The 14,256-nt window shown below is 40.2% G+C and overlaps 1 protein-coding gene across 3 annotated transcripts in view; it reads right to left on the reverse strand.

Moving 5' to 3' along the window:
• Window positions 1-14,256, reverse strand: part of KDM5A (lysine demethylase 5A) — a 45,190-nt gene that overhangs the window by 21,571 nt on the left and 9,363 nt on the right. For all 3 annotated transcript variants that reach the window (XM_083860154.1, XM_083860153.1, XM_083860152.1), the window contains exons 6-12: window positions 11,653-11,758; window positions 11,011-11,099; window positions 8,351-8,509; window positions 5,970-6,089; window positions 4,695-4,853; window positions 3,538-3,719; window positions 229-391 (exon numbers count right to left, since the gene is read on the reverse strand). In XM_083860154.1, coding sequence (XP_083716280.1) covers window positions 229-391; window positions 3,538-3,719; window positions 4,695-4,853; window positions 5,970-6,089; window positions 8,351-8,509; window positions 11,011-11,099; window positions 11,653-11,758 — 978 coding nt within the window. The remainder of the gene's footprint in view (window positions 1-228; window positions 392-3,537; window positions 3,720-4,694; window positions 4,854-5,969; window positions 6,090-8,350; window positions 8,510-11,010; window positions 11,100-11,652; window positions 11,759-14,256) is intronic.

The raw sequence follows: 14,256 nt of genomic DNA on the forward strand, positions 1-14,256 counted from the left end.
AGCTTGGCACACTCACTTCTGTTACGAGATAATTTAAATTTCCTGGTTAGTCTAGGGAAAAGTCTGGAAAACAGCTTTAAAAAATACCCTATAAGTAATGAATATGCAAATGCCCACCATAAAAATTTTCCAGAGTTATGCCAAACCCTTGTTATACAAATCTGGCAGAGAATGAAAAAAGAGAGCACATAGAAGTACTTATGTAAAAAATGCTGGTGTGCTACTCACTGGTACACCATGTTCCATCAGCACATTGGGGTTCATAATAGTGACCAGCTGATGCAGGAGATCAGGCTGGGATTCAAAGAGCTCAGGAGCCAATTCCTTCATCACATCTTCCAGCTGCTCTGCTGCATGAGAGGGCACACCATACCACGTCTTGGGCTCTCCCCTGCCAGGACACAAGCACAGGAATGAATGAACACAAGGGAGAGGGAACTGATGGTGCCACCCAGCTGTAAAGCACACCTCACACCAGCAGCACTGCCCTCATGAGCCACTTTACACCTGGATTAAAAAAGTGTCTTCAGTCAACAAGCATCTTCTTCAGGATGCACTATTCTAATCTGAAAAATCAGTTACACTCCAACACAATTCTCAACATACCTGGCAGTAGATTTGCCTTGACAAGCCTAGCATGGAAGATGATTGTCACTTACCATGTTCCAAAGGGGTAAAATGGGCAATTATTTTCCTTCAGGGAGAAGGAATTAGGTTTAATAAACCAGACATTGGCTGCCACAGCTACAGTCTAAGAAAGATCATGGTACTCCTCCAGTCAATTAGGCTTGGAGTAGTCATATTCCTAAAACCAACAGAACAGGATACCAGCAAGTGGAGTAAAATACACCCAGTCTCTCTAGTATTCATAACTAACCACTAAAAACCTGTGATCCACTGGACTATTAAGATGAAAAATGCCAAGTAACATGGATTAATTAAGTACAAGGGAACAGAAGGATTAATAGGACCAAAACTAAACAAATAATTCCTCAAGCACTATTCCGGTCCTTTCTTAATCAAAATGAACTGTCACAACCTAGCATCTCCAGTGCTGAGATTTATTTTTAAAATCCACTTTACTAAGTACAAGCAGGAGTGTGCTGGCACACTGGGATTTCATGTATTGTGGTTTCAATGCATTATGATGCATTGTGCTATGGATTATGATGCATTGTGCTAAGCATTATGATGCACTGTGCTAAGAATTATGATGCATTGTACTGTGGATTATGATGCATTGTACTGTGGATTATGATGCATTGTACTGTGGATTATGATGCATTGTACTGTGGATTATGATGCATTGTACTGTGGATTATGATGCATTGTACTGTGGATTATGATGTACTGTGCTATGCATTATGATGTACTGTGCTATAGATTATGATGCATTGTGTTAAGAATTATGATGCATTGTGCTATGCACTATGATGCATTGTACTATGGATTATGATGTACTGTACTGTGTGTTACCCAGGCTCCTGGCACACCTGATGGGGTTCCATGTACTGTACTATGTATTATGCATTATGATGTATTGTACTATGGATTATAATGAATTGTACTGTGTGTTACCCAGGCTCCTGGCACACCTGTACTGTACTATGTACTGTACTATGCGTTATGGATTATCATGTACTGCACTATGGATTACAATGTTCCCTATGCACTGTATGTTATGCTGTAATATGGATTACGATGCTCTCTATGCACTGTGTGTTATGCTGTACTGCACTATGGATTACAATGCTCTCTATGCACTGTGTGTCACCCTGTACTGCACTATGGGTTACAATGCACTGTGTGTTACCCTGTACTGCACTATGGGTTACAATGCACTGTGTGTTACCCTGTACTGCACTATGGGTTACAATGCACTGTGTGTTACCCTGTACTGCACTATGGGTTACAATGCACTGTGTGTTACCCTGTACTGCACTATGGATGACAATGCACTGTGTGTTACCCTGTACTGCATTATGGATGACAATGCACTGTGTGTCACCCTGTACTGCACTATGGATGACAATGCACTGTGTGTTACCCTGTACTGCACTATGGGTTACAATGCACTGTGTGTTACCCTGTACTGCACTATGGATGACAATGCACTGTGTGTTACCCTGTACTGCATTATGGATGACAATGCACTGTGTGTCACCCTGTACTGCACTATGGATGACAATGCACTGTGTGTTACCCTGTACTGCACTATGGGTTACAATGCACTGTGTGTTACCCTGTACTGCACTATGGATGACAATGCACTGTGTGTTACCCTGTACTGCATTATGGATGACAATGCACTGTGTGTCACCCTGTACTGCACTATGGGTTACAATGCACTGTGTGTTATGCTGTACTGCATTATGGGTTACAATGCACTGTGTGTCACCCTGTACTGCACTATGGGTTACAATGCACTGTGTGTTACCCTGTACTGCACTATGGGTTACAATGCACTGTGTGTCACCCTGTACTGCACTATGGGTTACAATGCACTGTGTGTCACCCTGTACTGCACTATGGGTTACAATGCACTGTGTGTCACCCTGTACTGCACTATGGGTTACAATGCACTGTGTGTCACCCTGTACTGCACTATGGATGACAATGCACTGTGTGTTATCCTGTACTGCACTATGGATGACAATGCTCTCCATGCACGGTGTGTGCTCCCCGCGCTCCCAGCAGTGCCGGCCGCCCCCTGCCGGCAGCCCGAGGCTCCCGCAGCGGCACAGGGCCCAGCCAAGAGCCCCGAGACACGGGAACAAACCCAGCGCCCTCCCCGAGCCCGCCCATCACACCCTCCTGCCTGCCAAACGCGCTTCAAAGATGCGCAGCGATGGCTGTAAGGCCATCAGCTCGTCTCTCCCAGATGTCCAGCAAACTTCCTAGCTTCCCACAGCTGCCCCTTCCACTCACTGTGACAGTGTCTGAACTAGGAAAACTGCACTGCCCACAGCTGGTCTGTCACAAGTCTTCTCACACCTTTCCTCATTCAAACACAAGAGCTGGACACCACCACGCTTCCAGGACTGTTCCAAAAGGCAGAATTACTTCCATATTTCTCTTTACAAGGAGTATTTCCGTATATACGTGGATCTGCTGCTGAACAGTGAGCTCTGATGCCTCTAGAGACAGCAGACTCCACTTTCAGCACACAGATATCCCAACTTTAAATCATAAAGCAGGGAACCAAGGAACTCTTAGCTCTAAACAAAAAAATTTCTTTAAAAATATAGGATCCTGTAAAAGCACAATTTTACGATCAAACTGGAATGCTGGCCACACAAGAATATTTCATCAGTTAATGAAAAGCACTAATTTGCTTGTCCTGAGTTTGCCTTAATTGAATGCTTTGCCTTGAACCCACTACAACGATTTAAAAAGCATCTGTATTCACTTTCCCTCAGCCACAGCTAAGAACACTGCACATTCAGCTTTCCATTTACAAGCATCCTCAGTGTGCAGAGGCACTCTGAAGCAGAACTACAAACTTGCTAAGGCAGATGCACACAGGGCAGCCCATACCAATGCAGGTAGTTGATGGAATAGCTCCAGTGGTCCTCAATATGCCAGCAAAAAGAGGAGAAGCACATCCCCACGTACAGCCAGGGCACCTTCATGCCAGAGATGTCTGCATTGATGTGAGCAAGGACTGACTGCTCCAGGATGGGCATGTTGTTCAGGTTCCAACCAGAGAGAGCATAATCCTGCCAGGAGAAAATTTGATCAAATCAGAAGAACGTAAGGACACCAAGTCCAGAAAAGGAAAATACAAAAGAAAACATCAGCCTATCCATTTCTATAGTAGTTAATGGAAAATTTCCTGCAACAATGAGACAAAGCCAGAAATAATTCCTTAAATATTGCAGTCATTAAATAATCACACTAAAGACTTTAACACCACTCCTAGTATTTCTGCATAGCCCATCTTCTTTCATTTCTTCCCCATCACAAGACTGCAGGTTTCATGCTTTTCTGGTGGAATAAAATACCAGCAACATCAGCAGAAGAACTGAAGACAGAAGTCTTCAGTAACACAGGACAACTTTAAATTGTAAACAATACAGTGAATCTCATGTTATTATTTCAGCTTTTTTAACACCCATTTTACCATGCTGCACTCAGTGTTGATCTACTGTGTAGACTACTTTAGAAAGCTTTCTCAAGGGAAGAAATTCCTACACACTCATTTTTGAGAGGACAGCATCACTTGTTTTTTTATAATTGAATGCTGTATCTACATCTTTTCATTCTTACAGTATGCACAGAGAAAAAAGCTAAATCCAATTAATTTGTTTCACCCATTAAGAACCTCCTATGGAGGACAGAATCATGTTTCTGTAGCTAACTCTACAATGAAAAAGTTCGGAACAATAAAAAATATTACTGAAGAGTCTCCTCATACTCTGACAAACTGCAACAACTTGCATATCTTTGCCTGCTAAATTAAGTGATAGAAAACAGGTGTGACTCAAATCATGAAGCAGACCTTGGTTATCAGCAACCAGACCTGTAAAAGAACCTCAAATATCAGAGTAATGCCCTGCTCAAAAGGAATGCTAAGCACATGCAAAGCCTGAAACAATTTCTTCATGAAAAAATCCACACTGATTTCTGACCTAAATTCTTAATGTGAAATGTTATGCAGAGCAAGAAATGGGGCCAGTTTGCATATTCCTCACCTCCTCCTCTGGCATCAGCTTTCGTCGGCCATCCTTCACTGGGAACCCACTCCCAAAGTCCTTGGAGGAGATATCGGCCCCGTACTCCACAATAACATCCTCCTCTATGCTGCTCACCAAGCGCCAGAATTCCTTCTCTACCAGCTCAGTGGGAACCATCTGAAAGCAGAAGAGGTGCTATGGCATGTGCAGATAACAACAATTATCATTCAAGCAATAAATCGTTATTAACTCCCCATGAATTTTCATACACCAAGGTCACTCCTCCTCTCCCCTCCATCTCTTCAGTTTGGTCTGTATTCCTCCATTGTGGCTGGAATATTTCAGAAACAGGACTCCACATCATGAGGGAAGGAATAAGCAGAAGAGATGGAATCACCTCAAGTCCAGCAAAACACAAGGAGAAGAGGAGACCACCAACAGAAATCAGGCAGCAAAGAGAGCAAACCAGCATGCAAATCCCAAACTATTTCAGGATTTCTAAACAGCAGTAAGGAAATTCAGATATAAAATTGTGTTGAGGAGTTTGATCTTCATATAACTCACCATTACTCTTACTTAAATGTATTTATTTGTGAAGCTTATTCTTAAAATAAGCTTTGTTCCACATCCCAAAGTTGCATCACAAATTGGAGTCCTTAAAAGGTAGAGGCTTTAGCAAGAATGCCCATAAATTACCAAAGAACCATGAGAAGAGGAAGACCACAGTGCTGCATGCAGTTCACAGGAAAGTGGAACTGTGCCAAAGCAAAAATGCTAGTTTGAAAAATGCTATGTTTTTGTTCTGCATCAAAAATGTTTGATGCAGAACAAAAAAAAAAAAAAAAAAAAAAAAAAAAAAAAAAAAAAAAGAAGTGATTATCAGACAGATTCAGTCTATTGATTTGTCTACAAGAAGATACTCTAAGAGGAAGGAAAACAAAGATTTATCCTCTGGACAAACTAAACCACAACAAAAGGCATAGGAAGGGCAGGAGAAGGGCCCCTATGCCAAACAAGAGCAAGATACTTAGTTCAGTTTATCAGAAAGGACAAGAACTTTAACTAGAGTATGCCCCATACAGTAAACTCTAACACACAGTAAAGCTGTCTGCCCATTGCATGGAAAAGGTGAAATAAAGTTGAAATGCCAGCAAGCTAAATAACTTGTTTATGTGTTTGAAGCTTATGGTGCCTCTTTAAACAAGGCTGAGATGTCTTAGCAGAAATCCAGGATCAGCTGAAGCCTCTTCTCTTTTTCCCTTACAAGGAATCCCAACAAAAGCAGAAACTCACATGGACCGGCATGTTGAAATAATCAGACTTGAAGTTATCAGCCATTTCCCCAAAGCTCTGGAGAGTATATTCCCTGACAGCTTGCTCAAATCCAAAGGCCTCTCGAGGTTTGTTGCATTCCTAGGAGACAGAACACAGAAATACTGTTCCCTGCAGCAGACTCTGACACAGTTACATTTTTAGCAAGAAGCCCTAGTGTCCATCTGAGGATGAGCTGCCAGTTTGTGAGGCTGTTCTAGCCGGGGCCGCCGTCCCACAACGGAAACAGCCCGGAATTAACGGCACGGGAGCTGATCTAACCCTGCACCCCCAGAGCTCACACTTCTGCTTTCCTGCCACAGGGCAAGACTCTGCACAAGGTGCTCAGGCTGCCACAGGACATTGCTGCACACACACTGGACTCGAGCACCTGCAGAGTAACTGCACAGGAACAACCCCCCCAAGTGTTTCGGTCTAATCAAGCCAGCAAATCACCAACAGATTTGACACTGTGAAAATATATAATGGGGAAGAGGAAAAAGGAAATTAAACAGAGCAACACAGCCAACAACAGACAGGGCCCATCTGACAGAAAATCTCCAAGTCTTTCACTGTTCTATCCCCATTCATCCTGAAAACACAGAAAACACTGGTGGACATTCCAGCTCCTCTCCCCACTCATTTCTAATGTGCCCTTCTCAGCTCCTTTGGAGCTGACACCATGTTTATATATATGAGATATATTGGAACACAAAGATGATGTAAAACTGATAGTCAGCTTTTCAGTAAAAGAAACAAGACTGGAAAGGAATTCATCAGTAGTTACTCCTTTTTTTCAAGAGGAAAACATGTATCAAAGTGGTTCTTAAATGGAGCCTGTGACAGAGAATCTACAACATCTGTGAACACTGTCAAACAATGTTGACCTAAATGCATATAAAAAGTCCTTACCCTACTCTTCCCTGCTTCTGTTCCAGTACCCTGCTGTAAAATTACATTAAGCATCTGTGCACAATTAACATCTAAAGTAAAAACTGAGGCAAAAAGTACTAGTGAATACTTCAAGCATCTTTCTGCTGTTACTTGCTTACTCTCCAGTACATATTATAGCCACGTGTTTCCTCCTTCTACCTCTTACTTTCAATGTATTTCCAAAATTTTTCAAGTATTTTCTGTATAATTTGCTAGTAAAAACTTAACTGGCACCTTATCTTTCCTGGGTTTGTCCCTGCCTGCATATTTTTCTTTGGTAACAATCTATCCCTGTTTTTCCTAGCAAAATGAAATTTCTTGAGTTTCCACATTCTTAAACTGTTACAGCCACTCCATTTACTACTACAGTCTCTAAATTAACTCCATATTAGATTGCTGCATTTGCCCACACTTCCTTATTGCTCTCTCTTAAGAGAAAATAAAGAAGTAGGTTAATCCACTCTCTGAGCAGGAGCCCAAAGGGAAAGTTTCTTCCCTTGCCTGTAGCAATGACTTTCCACCTCTCTTTAAGCAGCATTTGCCTGAGTTAATCTGACAACCTCATCTGTCAGTGAAGGGTTAGAGCAGTGAGCTGATGCAGCTCCTGTGGCTGCACAGCTCTGCAAACACCACCATAAAGGATCCAGCAGGAGCCAACACTGCAGCAGGCACGGGGAAAATGGGCACATAAACGTGTGCACAACTGTTCTTTGGAAACAACACAGCCTGAGGAGTGAAAGTCACCCTCAATCACACAGTTACAGCTTCTTCCTCTGAATCCTACAGCTACCAACTTTGTGAGCTTGCAAAATTGGTTTCCTTAAGACAAATACAAAGCCAATCAAGTGATGTTTGCTGTCTGTTGATCAATCATCTCTTGGAACTGGGTAGCTCTTCTTTTTCAAGCAATGAAATTCAACTAGCTTCCACTTTCAGAGCCTGAGCAGTTCCTTTTTTAGACTAAACCAAATCTAAAATAGCTACAGTAAAATTCTAAATTAGTTCTTTCACTTTCTGCTACAGGCCATTCTGAACAGCACTGTAATGTCTTTCCAATAACCAAAGCTCCCTGTTATGCCTAAATTTCACACTTTATTTACCTCATAGTTTACAAAATGTGTCATCATAATGTGGAAACATCCTTTATAACCCTAGTTCTCACACTTAATTTCCCACTACCAGATTATCAAATTGAGTTTCAGCTCTAAATACACCAAGAGCAAATGTTTAGCTGCCATATGTCATATAATAAAGGTTGTGCCCAAGTTCTAGAAGAATGTTTCTCTCTCCTTATGGCTCATCTACCAAAATTCAAGGCTCATCTTGACAATATTCCAAAACAAACTATGCATTCTACATGGATGGATTGCTGAACTGCTTTTCTTTGATGTTTGTACACACACAAAGCTTCAGCAGCTCCTGAACTGTACCTCAGCAACGCACTTGGGACACCTCCAGTCACCCTTGGGAACATCAGGAAGAGGAGGAATCAAGCAGAAAGTGTGATAGCTGTCATCACACCCATCACACAGCAGCAGTTTATCCTCGTTATTTCCTCTACCACAAAATAAGCAAACATAGAGATCAACCTGTGGGGGAAAAAAAAAGAAAAAAGTTACAAGAAGTTTCTCAACCAGAGCCTGCACTTCTTAAGCTAAGGAACAAAGGATGATACCCTGAAATGCAATATATGAGCATCAACAGTCTCCTCTAGTTTTTGAGAATGATAGCTCGTGTTTAATTCCCAAAGCAGCACTATGTGGGAGCAAGAGGACTTTGGCTGCTGCAAAATAATTATCCAGTTCACTTGGACTATCTTTTGCTATCTAACTCAAGTAGCATCTGATTTACGTTATTCTAAGGCAAAAGTGTAAGTTAGTTTTTAGAACTCCCTCTCTTCAGCCCTCTTATTGTGGAAAACAATTTAAACAAAATCTCTACTAAGACTGCATGGCTGAAAAAAATTCAAAAAGCTGTTTCAGAAAGATACACATCATCACTTGCAACAATACAGTGGTATTTTTGCAATGAAAAAGAGATAACAAAATCCACAAACCTACAAATTTCAACCTAAAAGTTCACAAGGAAGCAAAGGAAACTACATGTAAAGGTACCAAGTCCTTTCTCGATTTTCCCAAAGCAAAGGATAAAAACTCAGAATGGTAACAGAGAAGTATTAATCCCAATACAGTGGCAAACAGTTTTTGGAAGTTGTTCAAGATAGTCTCTCAACAAGAACAACACTGACTGGGAGACATTCTCTGGGGTCACACAGAAAATCATATTAAGAGATTTCAAGTTTTTTTTGCTCTTACTTCCTTTATTGTGCAAAGAACTTTAATAATAGAAACATTTAATGTAACACTGAAGAAGTGTAACAACCTAAGTGAAAAAAACCCAGGGTATTACTTTATCATCACTAAAAAATCACCTTACATATAAATTTTTACTAACAGCATGAACCTCATGAATGACACCTGCTCCAAATTCTGCCACTACTCCCACCAGCCCCTGCCAACTCAGGCTGTGCATATTTCCTTCACACAGCTCAAAATAACACCAGAAGAGGTGGGGCAGCGTTTGGTGGGGTCTGTTAATTTAATCAAGCTGTCACAAAAACATGTGCATTTCAGCTGATTAGGCTCAGGTGGATTAAATAGTTAATGACAAACCCATCTTGAGTTACAGCTGCCTAGTTAAGTATGCAACCTCCTAGCTATGCAATAATATACTTCTGAGGGACACTGCTCAGGTTTCTTGAGAAACTATTTTAAAAAATAATGTAGCTCCACTCAGAGACGTATCATTTTCCCCTTTAAAAAAAAAAAAATCCACGCACTCATCTTCATGGAATATCATGTCTGTCCAAAGCACCAAGCCAGCTGCTTTTGTTGCAAGATACACAGAAGGGAAGGTAACTCAGCAGGTACTTCCATGTTCTCTTCCCAAAAGTTAATGCATGAAAACAGCAATCCTAAATCCTCACTAGCTACCTCTCACTGGTAATACCTTCTTCTCTCTAAATTCCTATTAACATATGCAACCCCTGTGTTAGCATAAGTGATGATGTGGCAAATACAAAAACTGCACTGAAACAGATACTCACAACAAGCAGACCTGTGATTATGCAATACCCACAAAAACATCCTTTTAGCCATGTAACAAAACAGTGTAAGACTATGATGGCATATAACAACATGCCTCAAGAGGAGGAGATAAAAAGGTGCATTTTATAGAGGTGTATTTCATATTTTATAAAAAGTATTATATAGTAATTTGAATATTTTAAAACCATCATTAAATAGATGGTGCTTAAATATCCAAATTCTCCCACTTTTTCCCCCCATATAAAAATGTGGTTACTACAGTGTTTAGGTTGCCTTGTCCTTCCATGGCTGGTATTTAAGATAAGCTTTTGTAAGTGTTCTCAGGCTAAGAGAAAAAAAGGAACAGCTGAATTCCCAGTAAAGAATCTGATTCTTTAGACAATAAAAGCATGGATCTTCATTCATGCCTGGACACACACGGTAAGTTATGACACTTTAAAAGCAGGAAGTCACATTCTATGAAAGACATTAAAAACAACTGTACATTGCTTTTCCATGGACAAACATCAGAGAACTAAACTGACTTATTTTTAGAAATAAACTGGTTTATTTTTCCTATTTAAATTCAAAATAGAAAAGACACAAGATGTGAAAATGCTAAAAACAAACTCCTGAAGTGCTGGAGCACTCCAGAATGTCTTTTAAAGAGAAGAAGCAATAGTTGTTCTTCTGTATTTGCTCTACTAAGGGGAGCTCAAACAAAAGCTGAGCTAGTGAAGGCATTCAAGCATGTGGCAAGTATGATCAGCAAAAAGCTTCACATTGCAACAGCCCTCCTGTCCAAAAGATTCAAACAAAAGCCTAAAGCACAGATTGTTTTCCAAAATACTGCTCTTTCTTCCCATAACAGTATCATCTGCTGGGGCGTGCATTCATTCATCTGTTTGGAGGGGTGGGGGTTCTTGTAGGGGACAAAAGAAAAACCTTGGAAAAATCAACCAAGCCCTTTCTATCAGAAATCCCAGCAAAGGCAGCAAACTCACAAAGTTGACAGCCAGAGTTCCCTTGCGCTGCCTCATCTGCATTCCAAAGGCTTCTGATCTGGTTCCCTTGCGCCTTCGCGTCACCTCATCTGGAAGTCAAATGAAGTTAAATGCTATTAATATCACATCAAGATAGACTTAACTGGTAAAAACACCACAGATACCCAGCCTGGCACCCTGCCTTTCAGATCAGACACTGCTTAACAGGCCCAAGAAAGCAAAAATGTCATGTTATACCTGGCCAGTCTAAAATCAACAGCGATTAGGAAACACATCTTTGGCTTATCCTCACAGGTGATCCCCATGGCCTCATGAAGAACAGGGAATTAGACACCTCAGTTGTGCACTTGGCTGGCAGGATCAGCTTCAGCACTTCTAAATCATGCTTTCTCTTTCAGTCAGTTCATGGAACAGCTGCTTAATTGTTATTGTTACTATATAATACATAAAGAGCTGAAACTCTGCCAAGTTATATGAAGCACTCAGTAAATCTCTTGTGAATGAAACCCTAGAATATTTAGCTTTCTTTTTCCAGTTTTGATTTGCCTTCTTAATACTGTCTCTAGAGACATTCAGGAAGATTTAACAGTCTCACTGAAAGCAAAGCACTCACAGAAAGCAAAGAGCTCAAGATTTAATTACCCTCTTTATCCTTTGCTCCCAATGCCAGTCCCATCATCTTGGGTCCAGCTCCAAAGATCTGCAGCTTCTTTAGTTCAGTGTTTCTACTCATTTCTCCTGCCTCTGCCTAAAAACAAAAACAAGACCACATCAGCACAACCCACCAATATTTCCCCTCCAGGTTTCTTCACAATTTGTTTCTATTCCACTCTCCCAGAATGTGTGCTCATCAAAAGAAGCAGGCCTAAAAGATGCTTTTCTGTTCCTAAAGGCCATGAACATGCAAATGGAGTAAGAGACAGATTTTTTGTCCCAAATTTCCAAATTATTTCCCACCTAATATTCCAGATGAACTACAAGGCAGCACCCCTACACCAAATAAAAAAACCTAGGTTTGACATTTTGCAAAAACTAAGAATGCCAGAGCAAGTTTTTCCAGAATCCCTCTGATTCAGTCAAGTGCCTGGATTTTAATGCAGCTTCAACAGGATCTCCTTGAGTAGAAACATCCACACGACACTAATGAGGAGTTCCAACCAACTCCCTTAAGCTTGGCTGCCTCTGGGCTTATTTGTGCTGAAATGCTGTGAGCACACCTCAGATCACAGCTGCTCATGTTGCAAGCTCAAAATCAGAAGTAGAAAGACCCATTTGGTGATAAGCTCCGTGCCCCTGCCAGCGACATTTCCTGAAATGCTTTGCTCAAGTGAACTTCTTCCTGTTTCCCATTACTGACCTACCTCATTTTCTCACATCACTGCCACTAATGTAACAAGAAAAAGAAGAAAAAGAAGAAAAAATGCTGCTTTTATCTTTATTAGCAACATAATCACCTTGGCATTTTCCTTTATGCTGCCTCCTTATACTTTGAAAAATCTCCTGATGTGGTACAGAAGGCCACTACATTCTCACTGTTCAAAATCTTCCTCCTGAAATTCACTGATCTTAAAAGATCTCAGCAAGCCTACCAATTTTGAAGGTGAGCATGTAATTTTACAGAAGTAATTCTTCAGTTAACTTCCTGATGATACTTCATCTGTTATTTTCCAAAGTTATGGACTGATATCTCGTGCCAGTCCCTTGGGATGACAGGCCTTCCAAGTTTTTAATCAATTATTTAAAAAACCCAAAAATTTTTCCTCCAAAATAGTGTTTAACATAGGTTTTAAAACATTTGCAATAAACATTAAAAAAGATGATTTCTCTGCCTAAATCAGTTGTTTTTCTTGCTTCCAGAAGACCTTTGAAGATACAGTTTCCTATGCATTATTACCCTAGGGAATTTTTAGTAATATTTACAGTCCCTGTTCCCACTGAACTGGGTATGCATTATGCTAACAGGCATCTTTCCAACCTAATTACTGCTGATATTCTAATTTTGAACATTCACATGTTGCCATTAAATTATTTTCATTTTATATGTGACCAACTTTGTAAGTCCACTGTGCAACTGTGCTAATTTTTCCCCACCAATTCCTCCCTTTTTGGCTAACAAGCCATAAAGAGACACACCCAGAGACTTCCTAGTCCCTAATTTTCCTTTTGAAACTCATTAACAACTCAACCATTCTCTCAACTAATAGAACCTGACAGAATCAACCCACATATTTCAGCACAGACATCATTTCAACAACAATCTCCTCAATTTCTCCTGCTATTGTGGCCAAATACAGTTTTCTCATTAAGAGACAAAAACCAGCTTTATTATTGTATTTACTAAATCATTAACATGCAGCAATAAAGTTTTGCAGCTTAGTTTAAAAATAAATTACCTAAATATGTTTCCATAACTCCATTGCTCAGATTTACTAGGACACCACTAAACCTTAGTGGATGAAATCCATTCGTGCTCAAGTAAGAAGAGCTACAGAGTTTTGAAAAAGAGCATTTTGCATATTGGAAGATGAATGTTTTTTTAGAAATCAGGTTCCTATGTAACCTCATGAACACTGACAGGATATTGACACTTAAAGGTGTAAATACCAAAGGTATTCAGAAGCCCCACTGAGCATTTTTTCTGCTGTGTCCTTTAAGACAGTAAGAAAAGTCAAACTCAAAACTGTGAGTGCAGCAATGGTGCAACCCTTGCCATTCTCTCACTGATAACCACACAAAACTCCAGCTCACTTTTGTGTTACATTTTCTCTACCTAAGTGGAATGAACTTGATTAAACTGTGATTCTATTCTTATCTCCTGTTTGTCCTGAAGGATGGAGAGTTATTCTGCAATCATAAAGAAACTGAAAGCAGCTATACTACTTAGAATTGTTTTTAAGAAAATTCTCTGGACATTAAGTTAATATCCTTTGAGAAGATGGCACTTTTTGTTCCAGTACTGCAATTCTTTACCAGAAATCACCATGACATAACCTCATTAGACAAATCCCTTGTCAGCTAAAATACACCCTAACAGATCATCTATGAAGATACACTACCCTTTTCTGACAGAGTACTCTCAGGAATAAATTTAAGCTTTCCTTAAGGATAATTCTATTTTCCTAATCTGAATTAATTTACCTTTTATTGTAATTTTCTTTGCAAGCCTTTAGAAACTCAGCTGCCTTTCTCCAGCTTTTATTTGTGAAAGCTTTCTTCAGAGAAAATAAAGCATTAAGTTTATTTTCT

The sequence above is a fragment of the Zosterops lateralis genome (genome assembly GCF_965231275.1).
Source record: "Zosterops lateralis genome assembly, chromosome: 4".
Lineage (NCBI taxonomy): Eukaryota > Metazoa > Chordata > Aves > Passeriformes > Zosteropidae > Zosterops > Zosterops lateralis.